This window comes from Lampetra planeri, chromosome 44 (assembly GCF_965212315.1).
Source record: "Lampetra planeri chromosome 44, kcLamPlan1.2.h2, whole genome shotgun sequence".
In the NCBI taxonomy this organism is placed as follows: domain Eukaryota; kingdom Metazoa; phylum Chordata; class Hyperoartia; order Petromyzontiformes; family Petromyzontidae; genus Lampetra; species Lampetra planeri.
Window position 1 is genome coordinate 7,428,061 of NC_136150.1, and position 19,333 is coordinate 7,447,393.

General features: G+C 45.7%; 1 protein-coding gene across 1 annotated transcript in view; it reads right to left on the reverse strand.

The window, feature by feature from the left end:
* The window catches only part of SUCLG2 (succinate-CoA ligase GDP-forming subunit beta), a 133,959-nt gene that overhangs the window by 101,573 nt on the left and 13,053 nt on the right, over positions 1-19,333 (reverse strand). The window contains exon 2 of the mRNA XM_078614550.1: positions 11,963-12,110. Within this exon, the coding sequence (XP_078470676.1) occupies positions 11,963-12,110 (148 nt within the window). The remainder of the gene's footprint in view (positions 1-11,962; positions 12,111-19,333) is intronic.

Genomic DNA, 19,333 nt, shown 5'->3' on the forward strand with positions numbered 1-19,333 from the left:
TACAGGAGTGCCGTAAAGTAATGAATGTTCTATTAACTTAGGGTGAAATGGAAGACAGCTATACAGGAAATTGCTGGATAACTTTAGGCCATAATACATTGAAGGGAGCAGTGTGGGATATGGGGGGGGGAGTGGTGAGAGGGCGGGCAGAGAGAAGTCGGGTTGCCTCTAAAAAAAGCTAGAAAGATCAGTGGCTCTTACCCGGCAGCGTAGCGATTAGCGCGCTGCACTATGAACCCAACAACCCGGGTTCGATTCCCGTTCACGGCCAATACCAGTGACGATTATCTGAACCGGTTCTGGGCCTCCCTAGGTCGACTCAGCCTTAAACAAGTACCTGGTACGGTGTGTAAACATCGCCACTGGGGAGACAAAGGCAGTCGGACGTGGTGCTGGCCACCCACCCCCTCGTGTACCGTTGCGGCCTTCATAGGTGCTCGCTAACAGCACTTGCCCCTACAGTCTGTTAAGGCTATACGGGGGATCTTTGTATATAAAATGGTCAGTTCAGTTATCGCTCACGACTCATGATCGCTGTGACCGGAATTCAAACTCGGGTTGCCAGATTCCTCCCTTCGTTCCGAGAACACATTCACAATGTACGAAAATTTGAATTGCAAAAACGGGATACTGGAAGGCAATGCGCGGAGGAGCCCTAGGAAAGGGCGGAGGGGGAAGGGGAGTCCTTAAGAATCCGTCACCAACCAACGTCGGCCTGGCGGCCGGGCGTGCGCAGCAAACCAGGGACTGCCGAGTGCCAGGAGACTGGGAGCTGCGACCAGACAAGCAATTGGGTTTGCTCCAGGCTGGTTGGTGGCGCATTGTTGCCACCATCCCTACTGTGCCACTGCTACAAACCCATATGGACGAGTGCCAATGGTTGGGTCGTCGTTTGTTGTTGTCGTCGTTGTCAAATTTTAAACTCGTATTTGGTAATTCTGCCTTTTCTGCGGGACAAATATTGTTTTAAATATCATATAAATGTGCATAATTTACAGATTTATAAACATAACACAGCGCACCATAACTACCCATTAGGAACCGTATTTGCTCTCACAAAGCAGTAGTCGTCTGCAAGAATAAACAAACACGTGAAACGTCCATTTAAAAAGCTTGCTTTTTAATGGCGCGATTAGGCACGACCTTTTAATTATACATTTGCCGCCCCTAAACACATCCCCCGTCGTCTAATGAATATAGAACGTTGTATCGTCTAGTCTCAGGTCACATACCCGACCATATTTTTCTAATGTTTAATCCTCTACTTGTGAAACTATTACAGCCCTCCTGCCTGCATTCATATCGACACGGAGGCAACATAACTGGCGTCAGCGCTGCTTCTGCCATTCATTCTCTTTTCCTGCCTCAACGGTTTAATTCAGCGTCCAGAGTCATGAACAAAGGTTAAATCGAACAGATTCGACTGAGCTCTCCGACGTTCCACGAGCTTCTTCTGGGGGAACTGAGACTGCCGGCGTGTGGTGCGAAACATCGGACATCGTGCCGAACAACACACGGCATGACTCGGAAACATTTCACGTAGATATACTGTACAATTGGGAAAATCTATATCAGCGGTAATGAGACTCATTTTTTATTTCTGATCCGCTACATTTTAATATGCAAGGTGCAAGCGTACGATCGGGAAACAGTTATCAAAGTGATTAATACATTGTAATGGAAAAACATTCAAAACAATGTTGTAATAGATTACTTCCCAAGCAAAACATTTTGTTTCTAGCAGAGACCTGGTAAAATACAGAGGGACATCGCACATCTGACTCACTGGAGATTGAGGTATATAGCTAGATATGTGAAAAGGTCAGATGCGTCATGGGGTAGCGCCATTGCGCAAAATGTCACCCGCTGCATTTTTTTTCTTTTGGTGCCACGATGTTGTTCGTGAATGTGTTGGGGTTTGTTTATTGGTTGTGCTTGTGCACTACTCCGTGTGACTGTCGGCCGGCTCCAGCGTCCACATCGGGCGGCTACACGACTGGGCCACAACGCCGCTGCGGCCTCACCTGCACAGGGCCGTGGCGCCCTGTGCGGCTGTTGGCCCGCTCCGCCGACCACGTCGGGCGGCCCAACCTCCGAGCCGCAACGTCGCTGGGAATTTGCCTACCCGGGACTTCCGGGCCAGGGACGTGGACCTCCTCTACTCGCCGTTCTGTGCACCGGACGGCCAGCTCTGGCGACCGCGTTGGGTGGCCCCTTCATGGTGCTGCACAGTCGTCGGGGCTCAGCCTGCCCAGCCACCCCGTGCCTGGCGCGCGAGCGTGGCTGCCACGCCGTCCCACGCGGCTGCCAGCCCGCTCCACCGACCACATAGGGCGACGCTGTCGCCGAACTGCGACATCGCCATGGCCTCGCCTGTCCGGGGCCACCATGCTCCATTGATCGCTCTGCACTTGATTCCCTGGTTTCCACTAACCTACCACCCCTATCTGATTTCTCCTACCTCCACCCAGACGAAGCATCATCCATCCTACATTCCAAAACTATCCTACTCATTAGGCGAGCTTGCCCCTCTGCTGCTTTTCATCCCTCCTAATCATCCTCCTAGCCCTCGGCTAACACCTGGGCTAAAGATTCAACATCGCCTCGTACGCTAAGCCGAGCAAACCTGAAAGACCCTACCCACTACCGATTCCCACTCGACATACATTTCCATACTGTCCGCTTTCAATTCCGCAATGGAGGCCGCTCGCCAATCCTATTTTCTATCGCTCATTTCTTCCCTTTCCGCGCACTCTGCTCTGCAATTTTCTACCTTAAACACTGCCACATCCTTCACCATCCTCGACCAAATATTCATTGGAGAAGATCTCTCAAATTCGTTCTACCATTCCCACTACCTCTCTTCCTGCCAGCAGCATACCTACCTGCCCCTCTCCTCCCTCCCTCCAATTCTTCACCTACTTTAAATACCTTGTCCCCTGTGTCACTCCTGGAGCTGTCAAACTTGGTCTCCAAAATTCCCCCGACATTTTCCTCCCTTGATCCCCTACCGCCCTCCTTGCTCCCATATGTCATCCCCACTATCCTCCCGTTCCTCCTAGCTCTCTTCAACTCTTCCCTCTCATCTGGCATCTTCCCTAACTCCTTCAAAACAGCCATCATTCTACCCATTCTCAATAAATATTTTCTAGATCATTCCATCGCTGCACATTCCCGCCCTATTTCCTTGCTTTCCGACTCATCCAAACTCCTTCAACGCCTAGTTCACAATCGACTCACTCCCTACGTCTCTTCACACTTTCTTCATCCCCTCCGCCAGTCTGGTTTCCGTCCGCTCCATTCCACCGAAACCGCTCTCCCTCCACGTGCACAACCACTTGGCTATCCCACGTCACTCGGGCCTCTCATCTGTCCTAATTTCGCTCGACCTGTCCAGCGGCTTTCGACGCCCTTGATCACCCCGTCCTCTTATCCACTCCGTCTAACCTCGGTATCTCTGGCACGCGACTTCATTGGCTCCGCTCTTACCTCACTGCTCGATCATCCAGTCTCTTTTAACCGTGGTTCTTCCTCGCCCTCCCCCGTCATGGCCGGCACCCCCCAGAGTTCTGTACCTGGTTCTCTCCTCTATTCTCCTGCTAAAACGTCCCCCCTCAAGCCCATCCTTCCTTCTTTCAATCTCTCATATCGTCTATTTGCCGACGACACTCAAATATTATTTTCCTTTAAGTCTCTCACCCCCGACCTTTCTCGCCACATCTCATCCTGCCTAATGGCCATCCAAGCATTGATGACACAAAATTACCTTTCCCTCAACCCTTCTATAACCACCGTGCTCGACTTTCCCACCTCCCGTTCTCCTCCTACTACCCCCCCTCCATATCTTCCCCCCCCCCCCCCCGCTCAAACTAACTCCGATCGCTTCCGTCCAAATTCTTGGCGTCACCTTTGATTCCTCATTTTCCTTCACTTCCCACATCGCAATCACACCACTCACACGTTGCCGCTTCCATCTTTGAAACATCAGGAAAATTCGCCCCCTCATCAACATCACCGCTGCCAAACTTCTTCTGCACTCCCTCGTCTCGACTCGTCTCGCTCCCCGTAATCGCTTGGATTTTTCTCCGGGTCCTCTGGTTTTTCCCTCCAACAGTTTAGAAACAAGCGCTTAGAGTATTTGGCTGATGTAAATTGCCACATCGTAAGCCACTTCATTGGGCTATCATTTGTGGCCAAGTCGCTTATCTGGTAAAGTAAAACAAAAGTTAGTATGCCAGTGAGAAAGCGGGGAAGGAGGGAAAGCCAAGGGGATGCCAAGAGGGTCGATCCCAGCCAGCATTTTAATTGTAGCAGCGCCAGCAAATGGGTTTTATGATTGATCAAACATAGCCAGCCCTCCAGAAACAATTTAAGTTAAATAGTGCTTTACATTTAATGTACAAAAAGTTAGTTTTAATGATGTTTAAAACGCTTAAGCATAAAAACACTTAAGCATACTGGGCAAATTTGCGAAAATTACAACTTAAAAATGTGAAAATGTACATTTTATGGGTGCATTATGAATAAAAAAATATTTCAATATTACTCTAAACTTATATATATAATGGCACATTGTTTATTGTTTTAGTGCATGTGCCTGATTATGAGATGTCCTGGAAAGTAAGACGCAGCGCAAACTTGTGCCCGGTGTTAATAAAGCTATACAACACATGGTGATACATACATACATCTACTGGTTTATAAAACACACCACAATGCTTGCTTTAAATTATTATTATTTTCTAAAGAGGAAAATTAAATCGTGTCTTATAATCTGGTGAGTATGGTTACTGTTAGCGGTTTCAAAATTACTCGCATAGGTTGGGAGTGAAAATGCACCACGTGTTTTGCCGGATGCGATTGGTGGATCGCGCAGAGATCACTTGTGAGAGCCACCGTCCAGCATGCCAGTGAGATGATGGTTGGAGATAGGACAGCAAGCTCGCTGACCAGTCTATGAAGGATACGTATGCTCTCTGCTCTTATACTTAAAAATCGCCAGTTAGCGGTTATACATTGAACTCAGTCTTGTTCCGAACAAATGTAAAAATGCACATTTGGCAGTTACTTCTAAACACACGTACTTAATAACGCAGGAGATGTTGCCACGCTGTAATGGTGAACACACTGGGCTTCCCAATCTCAATGTCACCGGTTCGATCCCATCTCCCGGCATGGCAGTTAAAACAAAGGAGGCTGTTTCTTGAATATCCACTCCCCCCTTTCTGTTCACCAAGGAGTATAAATGGATACACAAAAGTTAGTTTATCGGCAGGTCACGTGTGGTGGGGTAAAATATGGGTACTCAGAAGACGTCTGGCCAATGTGGAAGAGTAGGCCAAGACAACCTCATAATAATTTTAATTGCAAATCTGCATAAATCACGCAGGCCAAATACAGCGGGTTGGGGGGGCATGCAACATTGCTATGATCCACATCACGCTGGATGTGCATCAGAGCCAAGCCTCACTGCTGTGCATTACAGACAGCGTTCACATACAAATGAGAACCCCCCCTGCTCCACAATTACCGCAACCCCAGTGAGATGTTGGCAGGTTAACAAATGGAAAGACGTGCGAATGTATTTTTTTTTAATTGCCGAGCACTTGCCTCCAGCTGAAAATGACAATACATTTTCCAATGCTAGCGCACTACGAGATATATTACTCGATAGCGGAAATAAATAAACCGTGGCCTTAAGCAAAAAGCCCAAAAATCGTGTTGCTCATGACCAAGTGCCTACTGCCTACAAATAAGCAAAAAAACGCCCCGTATGCATCCGATTCTCAACGGAAACTAGGCAGGGTTAAGCTTGGCCGATGTTTTAATTTTATAAAGCACCACTCATGCAAATGAAAATTTAAATGAAATCTCACAATCACTGAGGAACCTCATATGAGCTGGAAGGCAGCCAGGCAGTGACCCAGCGCTCACAACAATTGTGCTGAAGCTCTGCAGGCCTCTAAATATGAAGGTGTTATCAGCCAACAAAAGCCTGAACGTGTATATGAATACATTAATTAATATGCCATCCACAGCGAGTTCTAAAGCAATGAGACAGTGGCCTTATAAGACTCCCACTCATTGCTGGATACACAAGGTGTTGCTGCTTTTCTATCATCATTGCAATCGTTTAAGGGCCGAGTGAATCTGGACAGTAAAAGGTGCCACTGCACCTTGTCGATGCTAGCAATGTTACTTGAAAACAGAGAGCAATTAATTCTGAATTGACGACAAACTCCCAACCACACCGAATGACTGCTCTATAAGCCCACAACACAACCAGGCCATCAGGTGTTAATTTTATTACCAACTTTGTTAATTAAAATAGAGAGCCTTCGGGAGTTCAAAAAAAAGGTCTTAAAAAAAAAAGTTCGGAATCTTGCAGGAAAGTAATAATATTGTCACTCCACATAAAGACCTGCTGTGTTACTCTATTAAATTACTTTAATGCTGAATTATTGGTAATGCAATAGAATTAGCCAACACTGACAATTGACTAATTAATTAATCCACTGATTTTATCTTACATGCCATTATCAATATCTGCACGACGCTGCCATTAGGAGAACTGAATGCAATTATGGAGTGCACTGATCGTGCGAACATTTGTTTTACATATTTGGAAAGCATCACGCGTCCCTTGTTTTACACCTTTCAAACTGGTGAAATATTAAATTGCTTTCTGAATTAACAAATGGTCTGAATAAAAATATACATTTCATAACTATTGACTCATACATGAGGCGGTATTTAATTTGTATTCCTTTATAGTTGAATTGCAATGCTATGTAAATTACATACAACCGTCAGTTTTAATGGTTTTAATAAAGATACATTCCATATAATGTGTACAATGCTTCTCACTTAATTAATATGCATATGGAGACATGTTTTACGGCTAAGATTTACACCACTTTAATTTCATTTTCTCAACCTCTTAAAAGTCTCACTGTGTGCTGTTAACATCGAGGCACAGATCAAATCAAAACGTAATCTAGAACACCATATACACTCATGCATATAGAACGTTCATGATCTGGCTTACTACAGAATTGTTGGGTGTACAGATATGCGGATGGGTTGGTGCCTTCCTTGGCCTACATGCCAAATCGGGCTTGACAATCAGGCTTTGGTGAACTAAAAGTAAAAAAGGTCTACCTCTCATGTACTCATTTGTGATATGAACAAATATTAGCATCAAGACTTTACATCAGGTTAATGCCAAGATTTAAAAAACCATAATCGGAGATGCTAACATTTGGATAGCATTATCTCTCAGAAGACACATGGTCACTTATTATTAATCATTCGCGGATTCTCCAAGACCCAAAAATTGCCTTTTCGGCAGTCTGGGGTAGGGCAAAAAAAATTCACAAAAAATTACCTCCCTATATTTGCACTGCTATCTCTCCATATAGCCCTCACTAAATGAACAGTTTCCATTAACGCTTAAGACTTCATCATTTACCGAACACTGATTAAATTCCTCCATCCTTTATCATCCACAGCTAAATCACCGGGATCCTGATAGCCAAGTCTCTCTTCCCCGGGTCATTTCAGATGGAATCAGCCCACCCGCGCCCAGGTCAATGTCTCCCACCATTCATCTCTATTTGTTTGAGCATAAGTCTCTCTCGCTAATCTATTTTGATCTGTCCCAATGACATGGTAATAACACACTGAGCTGGCTTTACAAAACGCTTTCTCTATACGGTACTTTATATATTTATATAAGTAGTACAGGATTGCCATTGTCATTTCTGGAAATCCCACTCTAACATCAGGGCACACAGCGTTTACCCCTTATAATCCTTATTTTACACGTTTCTCCCCCTTCCAACCCCCCCCCCCCCCCAGCAATAATATTCGACGAGTTATATCAGCATTACATGATGAGAAAAAACATTTCCATTAGGAGCTCTGCAGCTTGCAGTGTATCACTGTGTGTTAGAGAATGCTTCTCAGATGAGGCCATCGCAGCCCTACTTCTAATCGTCACATCAATAAGCCTCTCCTTATCCGCACGAGGGGGTACAGCTCTTACAACGCCCCGAGGCAAATCGCTCGTCGCACGTCGGTCAAACTGACATCTTACAGTCCCGGGGCTGGAAAAGGACAAATGAGATATAAAAGCCTCAAATTAATGCAATGGGTCTTATTTGTGCAGTCTTGCGACCGAGTCGAAAACCTTCAATTTCACTTACGAATCTGCTTTAATCACTGGCAGCTGCAGAGACTCGAACCGTGCATTTCAGAGTTGCCGGCTTGGTGCTCTGACATATCTATGTTGAACTTCTTTCGCACCGTACAAAGCCACCTCTTCCAATAAACATGCTTCATGCCCTCATATCAAACCTCTGCATACCATATACAAATGCCTCTTCCTGACTGCCCAAAATTCACCATCATCATCAGCAGTAGCCATGACCTATCCACACTGTTGGACAAAGGCCTCCTACAGACTTGCGCGTAACACTCCAGCCAGCCATTTCACAGCAGCCAATTTCATCGCTCCATCTCCACGCCAGACGTCGCTCCCTCCCTCAGGCGTTGCTGGTTCCTTCAGCTACCACTCTGCCATTAATCTGGAGCACAAGCGGTCACCTCCTTCGAGCGACGAACCCTGCTCTAGCCCATCCACTTTGCTTCACAGTAAATGTCCATTTTATCCATCTCATCATAACGTTTACAGGTTAACAAATTAAAGACCGCGTTCAGCAACTCCCATTTGGAGTCTTACTTTGTCGACTCGCCAGTCTCCACTGACATTTAAGCGCACACTTCACCTCAAATGCAGTACACGAACCATAACACAGTCCTTAGTCAACGGCAAAAGCTGAACTCTAAAACGAGAATCCCACCATATCCTTTGGCTGCGAAGTTTTTAAGAGCCTGGGGAAATAAGGCTGAGGAGAGTACACGATTGTAAAGGGGGGAGATTGTTGGGACGCAGTAATGTAAACGAGTTAAGAAACACAAAAACCACGGCTCGTTGCGCTGTGGACCAGCGTAGAGGACTTTGAAGGTCGACTGCTTCAAGCGACAGAATTCGGGGCGCTTCTTCTTGAGATTGTCCTTTGATTTTCATTTTCCTCTGGGTCCTCCGGTTTTTCCCCTCCACATTTAGAAATATGCGTCTAGATTATTTTGCTGCTGGAAATTTCCGCATGATAAGCCAATTCGTTGACCTCTATCATTTGTAGCCAGGTCACCTGGTATGATATAAAAAATGGTTGTTTTATTTGCATCAATCTTTTAAAGCGATTTGTTTACCTTTCCAATACTGTGCACCCCTGTCGTGTGTTTTTGTACTGTTTGTTGTTGGAACGTTCTGACCTGCCCCGACTGGACATCTGTGAAAAAGAGCATTTTAGCTCATCGGATTCCTCCAGTATAAAATACGGATTCTGATTGATTGGCATTCTGTACTTCCTCGCGACGTTGCACGTGGCTCCTGTTGCCCCCTCCGCCCCATCGCTCCACCAGTTCCCCCCACACTCGTACGGCTCATCTCTAATGTAAAGAGGCTACCGCCACACACGTTTAACGAAATGGCCTTAACGGGGATAATTGACGTGCTAGCCAAACCGTCAATCATTTCATTACCTTTATTGGTTCACTCCCGAATAGCTACTGCGGGGGCAGCAACTGGAATTGGTAGACGGGGAACAGATGCGATATAGAATATGCAATAAAAGGACGAAACTCAACACGTCCGTCAATAACACTGTGGCCTTCATGTGAACAATATATAAACAGGCAACGTTTCGGGCAATGGCCAATTTATATGCTACGAGGGGCCATTATCCCAGAACGTAGTCCATTATAAACGTTTTATTTTAAAGGCCACGGTGTTATTGATGAACGAGTAGAGTATTTTTTTTGTGAATCCACTGGTGAACGGGAATTTGACCATCAACTCACCGAACCTGAAAGACCAAATAGGATCACTGGCAGCTGCCAAACTTGTACCCAAAATCCCAGCGAAGCCGGGCTCAGCATTTTGACCGCTGAGCCAACCAGCCACCACTTTCCTAATGTTGACCATAAATGTCAGCAAACAGAAAATGAGAGTATGAGACCATAAACAAGTAAAATGGGGTAGATGTTCGATTTGTTTTGATTCAATTTTTTGTCATATATTGGTGACATTATTTTCCATCTTCCTCCAAAATAATAATGACGGTCAACGGCTATTTCAACCGAAACAGATCAACGGTTTAATTAACACTATCCAAATGCTATACGAACGGGATACACATTGAAGAAAATACATAACTAATTAGTGCCCACAAAAATAACAAGACTAGAATCATTATAGCAAATTACAAGAGTAAACGTTGCAGCGTGTTAACGACGCGACTGCATTTACTTTCACATATTTTTGCCAATGAAAATGCAATGGGATTTCCTTTCACGAACATCCTTTAACCACCCAATTGCACAGCAATTGTTCTAACAAGGTCAAGTCGCACAGCAAAACAGTTGCCCTGCTCGCATAATGCGAAGGGAAGGTCCCGGAAGAGACACCCACAGAACTGAACAGCAGCGCAAATTTTCAGCTGTGTACCAGACTGATATACATCCTAAGTGCTTGGTGTGCACGACATTAAAATCTCCTATCGGGGATGAATCAGATTGCGTGAACAGCCACATTTAAAGAACACATTCCTGCGGAGGGAGCTGGTAGGAACGTTGGGTTGCTCGGTCAATGGCCAGGGTCAACGGCGGCGTGGTGTATTCCGCAAATATGGCCGACTGTGAGGGCGGGCACAAGCCGGCGTGAGTAGGTTAAACGTTGAGTTTTACAAGGGCACCACGGGTGACCAGCCCCTCCCCACCCAGCCCCACCCCTACCCAGCCCCTCCCTCCCCACCCTCCCCACCCTCCCCACCCTCCCCACCCTCCCCACCCTCCCCACCCTCCCCACCCTCCCCACCCTCCCCACCCTCCCTACCCAGCCCCTCCCCACCCAGCCACTCCCTCCCCACCCAGCCCCTTCCTGCACGACTGACACAATAATCCCCTGTGGGATGGTGTAACCAGGAGGTTCCTACCAGTATAAATGGATGTTTGTTTAGCTAGGAATGAATGTCATATCCTTGTTTGGGTGCTGTAGTGGCAGGTATAGTTAGCACATTTTGGCTACGGACCTGGAAACGTTCGTCCAATTTCCTGCCACGGAAAAATTTGGCGGCGCTCAGTGATATCTGAATTTCATAAAAACATTTTTCAACCAGGATTTGAAGTCTCAAATTCACGATTGCGAGCTGCTTACTCTACTTCCACCGAAGCCGCCTGGCTGTTGTCATAGTGCATCAACAACATACAAAACCAGACCTCGGTTCTCTGTCTCCACATATACAATAATGTTAGTCCATCGGCCAATTGGCTTTCAAAACCAATTCTATCCAGCAGCATTTGTAAAAGCACGCAAACTCGGGACCAGTTGGCTTTCTGGTTCTCATCAGCTTTAACACAAAGGCTATCGGAACCAATATTATTCATGACAAAGTATTTTGGGTTAGATCAATGATAACCTCACCTAATTTAAGACCGGAAAAAGGAAGACATCTTCACTATTCTGGCAATCGCCCGATGAAGCTGGTTGTTGTAATCACCAGCGAAACGTTGTACTAAATTGTAAATGTTGTGGGTTTGCTCTACAACACACAACTGGTGGTGCTGAAGTAGCAACAAAAATTGCCACATTTTCTTCAGGACACACCTTAATAATTGGCCGTGTCGGATAGAGGTGGGTGTACGACACATTAACATTTACGCTATCTAACCAAATACGAACTTCATCATGAATATCATCAGCTTGTTAAGATTTGTCTGGAAAGCCAACATGCCGATAGACCAAGTCATATTTGTATGTATACGAGAAGACACACAAGGCGGTCAACCCCCCCCCCCCGTCCCCGCAGGCATCCCTCGGGGCCGTTCGCTCGCTCACTGAGTTTTTTGGCGACGTCCAGGGCCTCCTCAGCCGAGCCGGCGACGTCGAAGCGCTGGACCGTGACCCCGTATTCGGCCATGAGCTTCTTGCTCTGGTACTCTTGCAGGTTGAGCCATCGCACGGAGAGCGCGGCAGGCAGCGCGGCCTGCGACGCAGCACCACGGGAGGCAACACGGGGGGGAGGGGGGGGACAAACAACGCACACGCACGGACATTTAAACACACGTGCACAAAGACACAGATCCCCCCACATAGCCTTTGACAGAATGTGCTGTTAGCGAGCACCTATGAAGACCGGCACTCCGCACGAAGGGGTGGTGTGGCCAATACCTCACCTGGCCACCTTTGCCGCATCAGTGCTGATGTTTACCATACCACCTCCGGTTGGCACGGTTGGCTACGTTACAGTGCGAAAGTAGTTCAACATACATACATGCAAACCACACCAGGTAATGATTAAGGCCGAATCAACCGAGGGGAGGCCCAGAACCGGTTCCAATATTCGCCACTGTTGTTGATCATGAGTGGGATTCGAACTCGGGTGCCGAGGTTCGTAGTCGCAGTGCGATAACCACTAAACGACCGCTCCCCATACACACACATGGCCACCGTAGGTCACTACACACATCCAGAACAACTCCCGTCACTCAAAACAACGGAGACTATCCTGGTCCCTTGAGTTCTCACCCGGTTCAATAAAACCTATCGACTTGATATGGCTAATATAGCTCACGTCGCAAAAGCACGGACACTGGACAAAATGAAACGGAACAAAAGCTGAAATATTTGAACGAATGCAGAGATGCACGTTCACTAAATACACTTGAGAGGCAAGACGGGGTACTCGTGTATCAGAGAATGAGTGCGAAAAAAAACGTAATAATGAATTAAGAAAAGTCAGTGGAATTTGGTGGGACACGTCGCTAGGAGGGATGATATCAGATAGAAGAGACTGGTGATGGAGTAGTAACCAAATGAGAGAATATTCCCAAGACAGCGACCACTTCGGGAGGAATGAGCTAGTCGCGTGTGCAGGAAGGAGCGAGGTGGTTCGTGACGTCGCAGGATCACGAGCGATGATAACGTTCTAGATTTGAAACTTTCGTGACTGCAAGGATTCATACTCTTTCGTTTTTTCGGAAAAGTCACGTAGGTAAAAAATAAAATAAAATAAATGAAAACAACTAAATTAAATCAGGACATTTCGGGCACAACACAAGCGTCCGTCATCAGGTGGGGACAACCACAGCGAGAGAACTATCGCTGGTGTATACCCCGCCCCACCCAGGTATATAATCCCTCGTCACAACCATCCCTTCGGCATACACCAGCGAGAATTCTCTCGCTGTGGTTGTCCCCACCTGATGACGGACGCTTGTGTTGCGCCCGAAACGTCGTGACTTAACTTAGTTGTTTTCATTTATTTGATTTGATGGTAATGTTGTGAGGAGGCTTTCATTCAGAAGTTGATTGAACACGCATGGCCGATGATGTCTCATTGTACATTAAAGCCTTGTAACGCGAGTTCTGCGCAGAGGGTTGACTCTTGCAATCGGCGTCTGCGTCGCGTTGATTACCGCGTAATTAAGACGTAGCCGATTGTTTCCAGCTCCGTACAAACCCACTCGTCTATAAATTAAACTGTTTCCAGCTCGGTCTTCACATCCCTATGATGCCCAACCGTGATTTCATATTTTTGTCTTTGTTTAAACTTTAAGCAACCTTTTTAAAATGTTGTTGAGCGGCGATGGGGGTAGGAAGAAAAAAATGAGTCACGGTCGTTAGTCTTTATGGCAGGACAAACACGCGGGTCACTAACATACACAGCCAGCGCTGGGGTTGCCACCTGTCCTCGATTTCCCAGGATTGTCCTCTTGTTGAGATAGCTGCTTTCCTGAGAAATCCGTTCTCCCCAAGACACGAACAAATCCCGGTTTTTGTCAGCTGCCTAAGAATCCATCACTCAAGACAAATGCCTTCGCGTGTAGTTCTCCCCTGTTCCGGTATCGTGAGATATCCTTATTCCCTACGTGCTACAACCCTGTTTGTTTCATACTTCAAGTAGGTGGTAGCCCTAGCCAGCGCAAGGTGCACGGAATATTACGGTGGAGGCTCGGGGGGGGGCTTGTTTGTTCACAGCACTCCAGCTGTGGTCAGCGTGCACCTACGGGGATCAGTGTCTACAGCTACGAGTGTTGGCGTCTCAACAGGACCTCACCTCCCTGCAAAGAAAACCAAGTGGAGGATTGATCGAGCGATACAAAGTACACAAGCCGAACATCAAAGGAACAAGAACACAATTCGATTTGTCCAGGCAGCACACAAAGCCACGTTTTTTTACGATGTCCCCTACTGTTGAGTAATCCACAGAGGTCAGCTCTTATTTAACTACTCTTTGATTCGAAGTCTCGACTTCATTAGGTAGAATTAACTGCAGAGTTGAGCGGTGGCACAGCAGTTAGCGCACCGCGCCATGAACACAGTGACCAGAGTTTGATATTCAGCCACGGCTATCATGAGCGGCGACTAATATCTGAACCGCTTCCAACGAACCCACCAGCACTGGCCTTTGTGGTGAAGTATGGCAAAACGATCCCAATTAAAGACATTGTTTGGAAAGGCATTCATCCAGCAAGGGCGAGAAATTATAAATATTATCATAATTAACTGTATTGCAGTCTTAACTTGCATTGGCAGTGCAAACGGGAATAGGGGAAATCTTGACTTAAAGCTTTCATGACTGCAGGAATTCATATTGTTGGGGTCTTTCGGTAAAGTGACACAGATAGAAAAAAAAATAACAATAAAATAATGAAAATAAATGAAAATAAAGTGAATAAAAAATAATACGAATGGGAATAGGGGAAGTTTAGTATATGTACTACCAGAACAAGTACTGGGAATAGGCGAAGTTAAATGTTGTGATATACTTTGGGTTATTAGCATAGAACATGAGACCCAAATTACTGTCTTAATTAGCCCCCTGGTTATTGGTTATTCCTCTAATAAAAACAATGTAGCCTAAATTGCAAAGCACTTAGAATGCTTCATTTATAATAATGCCAATTGCACATTTCCATATGTTGCGTAACACGGGATGCTACAATGAAGGTTTATGTTCGAACCTGCTGCATATAACAGTAATTACCGCACACGCTAAAAGTGCCCCGTGAATCAATCCACAGGGCGAATTAGCGCCTACTCTGCCAAATCCCTTCAGAGAGCAGGGCCGCTTTAAACTCGGGAATGGCCAAGGAAGAGACACAGCTCAATTGGCTTGGAGTTTTTTTCAAGAGGCCTCCTTTCCCAAGCAACCGTCAGTCAGCGTTTGTCAATCTTTGTGGAGGAGGAGGCGATTCGGCACACGTTTGCGATTGGTACAAAGCAATACCGATTGGAAAAATTACCTCGCCATCCAAATGCTTTCACGAATCAAGTCTGTTGCATTGCAAAGCATCTCCGTTTTGTTGTACAAACCGACTTGATCACTGGACCAAACTTGAGAACACGACTAGTTGGGTAAGCTCCTCTCGTACATTTAATTTAATTCATCATCGTGGCTTGCTGTTGTTGTTGTGGAGCATGTATATGAATGACCTTGAACTTGCAGTGTTTGTTAGTTGTAAGCAATGCGAGTCTATCTGATGAACTCTTGAACCATAAGAATGTTGTCTAATTCCTGCAAAGAGACTAAGAATCCCACTCCTTACTCTTTGGTTCTTTCGGTAAAGTCACTCAAAACAAAAATAATGTTTTGAGCGCCATCATCTGCTTTTGGCTGCAATCGTTGGCGGTACTTTGCCCCCCCCCCCCGCGCACCTCCACCGCATCCTCTTACTTCTAGCCCCCCCCCCTGCCCAGTCTCATGTCCCAGTCCCTAGCGCACAAGCAACGCTCCCCCTCCCCTTATTCCCTCCCCCGCACCGCCCTCTCGGACTTATATAAACCCCTTAACTACAGCATCTATCCTAATTCAGTAAAAAAAATATTGCTGTGGTTGTCACACCTGATGATGATTGCTTGTGTTGCAATCGAAACGTCGTGATGGAATTTATTTATTTTTATTTTATTTTTTCACCTACGTGACTTTATCGAACGAACCAAAGAGTATGGGTCCTTGCAGTCATGAAAACTTCAAATCTAAAATGAATCCCACTCCTCCATAATTACATTAATTACTGTCAACTCTCCCCCTTATGACAGAACAGTTTGCAGTCTTCAGATGTAAGGAGTTCTCTAATTTCTTTCTCACCTCACTGCTACCAACATCTATACCAACAACATCCCAGTTTACTCCTCAATTGTTTCTGACACTGGCACAAAGCTATAGAAAATGAAATAAACACAAACTTAAGTGCGTATTTGAATTCTCAAGGGATTCTCACTCCGAATCACCCAGCACTTGCATGACTGAGTTTCGCAAGCATCAAAAGGCTCGCGACGAGGCTGAGCGTTAGATAAAAGCCTTGAGAGAAGGGAGGGGAAAAAGAAAAAAAATCAATGAATCACAGGGGACTAACCACGTCAAGATATAAACCTCATCCCGCTCTGGAGGGACAGCGATGACCTGGGCGTGCGCAAGGCAAGGGCTGAGGTGAGGTAGGTTTACAGAGCCGCGTCGTGCGGCTTAGACCAGGAGAGCCACGTGGGAACCGGGCCTTGTCGAAACAACGGCGCGAGATGGGAATCACATGGAAGCAGATCCGGCATGGAACAGCCCAACCCGGAACAGCCCAACCGGCCTTTTCCTGGCGACCAAGGGTATGGCACCTCGACGCCCATGGAAAGGGAATTTTACGACATGCGTGTGATATCCACCGACCCTCGCTGCCTACAGCAGTGCTGGTTTCCTGGCCATAACTACCACTGCCCAGCTGGTGTCGAATGATGAGATGAAGAAAATGTAATTCTTAACTCTCACAACGAACAGTGCACTAGTGCATGTTCGAGACCGGCCTTGGGAAGATGACATCACAGGCCGAATGCTTGGGTCTTGACATGCAGATGCATTTAGACACAACATAAATAAAAATTGCATTGCATAAATAAAAGTACTCATTACAATCGCAGCCCTTTTTTAAGTCCACTGATGGATGAAGGCCTCCTCATGCCATGTCAGTCATGGGGGAAGGCATTGACCATGCTTCATCACGCTGGTCAGCACTGGCTGGTGAAGGTGGGCCCCGAACTAGTTCACACAGGGCTCACAACTGATGTTAGCTGTGGCCTTGAATCAAGTTCAAGTCATCGGGGTCATCAGCGCAACGTGCTAACCACTGCGCCACCACTCCTCCTGCATTGTATTTTGTCTTTCATATTGCCTCCTATTCATATTCGGTAGTGTACCTTCTTGCGCGCTCCGCTATAAATTAATGTTAAATCGCAAAAAAATATATATTCTCAAAGCTTGGATACAATTATGGGTTTTGTTGCAGTCAGAGGTGAAAGGGCTTCATCCATACAGGGTTATGGGTGCGATAAATTGGCAAAGCCAATCTTGGGCAAAATGGAAACTAAGCAGTTAAGGATGCTAAAGTGCCTTCCTGCTGAAATGTGCATCGAGTATTTCTCTCTCATTCTTCGGTCCCATCCTTGGAAACCGTGGTTCTAAAAAATGTCCATATTACCATGACCAGGCAGCCCAGGTGTCTTCGATAGGACGGGCCACCGGCGACTCCGCGTGCGGAGTGACACTAATTGTATTCGCCCCGGACGGAATAAGGAGCTGAGATGACCTCTACCCAGGATTTGAGCTCACAGCATCCCTGATTGTGAGTTAAGTACTGTAAAATAAAAAAAAATAGTACCAGCCGTATCCAGAATAGTTAATGAAGATTACATGTAATCCCCGGATTGATTTTAAATTGCGACACTGCGGGGGGGGGGGGGGGGGAATCCAGGGCTTTGTTGTGAATGCTAAAGCTGGTTAAGCACATGCAAACATCAGACAAACATTTATTTGTATTCCTTGAAGACCGACAGTCAAACCCGATTGCTTTAATTATCATAGAACTTAAACAACTCCATTGTATTCAACTTTTAGCTGATTTAGCAGATGGCTTTGTAGCATTAATTTTATTATCTTGTGATTTCCTCGTTTTTAGTTAGGGGAGTTATTTTTTTTATTCGGGGCGACTGCTACTTTTCGTACAGCGCTCCGAGACCCGTGATGAAAAGTGCTCTATAAATATAATAATTATTAAATGGGGAAACAAAAAAATACTTCACATGCTTTCAGATTAAAGTGAAATATTTAATAAATCGTTCAGAGTAAGAATGTTTTAATTGGCTTATATGAGGTGTCTCAAAATAATAATTTGCATCGTTGTGGATAATATAAATAACAAAATAAGGAAAGGCTATGTCTCCTCCATATATCCATCTCTCCATATAAACAAAAATGAAGGATTATTATGAGGTGTAAACTAAACTCAAAGCAATTTCATTACGCCTGCACACGACCTCAATTCATCACTCCATCTCCCCTATGGATGTCGTCCTCTCTATTCCTTCATTTGGCTGCCAAAGACGGTTGTTTCTCTCAAGTGATGGCCATCATCCCTTCTAGCGACGTACGCTACCCAAATCCACTTTTACTTTAAAAGTCAATATGATGTCTATAATCACATTTGTTCTCCGATCCACGTATTATTTTGTTGTCCATCACTAGATTACCAAGCGTACACCGCTCCACGCTTCTTTGCACACATTTAACATTTTTCTTCCACGTTCCTTATAAACGTCCATGTTTCGAAGACATTGGGTCATATCGAGCAAATATACACTGGTTAAACATGTTCTATTTTAGGCAACATTGGCACGTTACGTTTCATCATTCAGTGCAGTTTTCCAAAAGCACTCTGCGCCTGCTCGTCTGGCTCTTGATATGTATCATTGTGATCCAGGTCTACCTTCAATAACTGCCCTCGCTATAAATGCTCAAAATTGGTTTCCAGCTGTGTCCCTTCAACGCATCTCTTCAAATGTTCTGTGGATTAGTCGTACACGATTCATATAAGAGGCCTCAAAAATATGCCACGAGAGAGATTGTTTAAGGGTGCTTTATCATTTTAAATTATAGTTTTCTTATATTATATCAACCATCTCAGATGTGCCGAAATAAATTTGTAAACAACTTAACATTGTGGGCGACAAACTGGGATCAGGAAAAATGCAATGGGACGATTACATCCGCTTACATTGGGAATAAAACAGAGAGCGAGAGGTTGGGCTCGGATCGTGTTTCCTCAACGTTCTCAAGTATAAACACAATAACGACCAGCGTGTGTTTGCAGGTCGGGTCACCATGACCAGGGACACAGCAGGGGGCAAGAGGGGAGATGTTTCGGAGCACCAGAGTTACTCTAA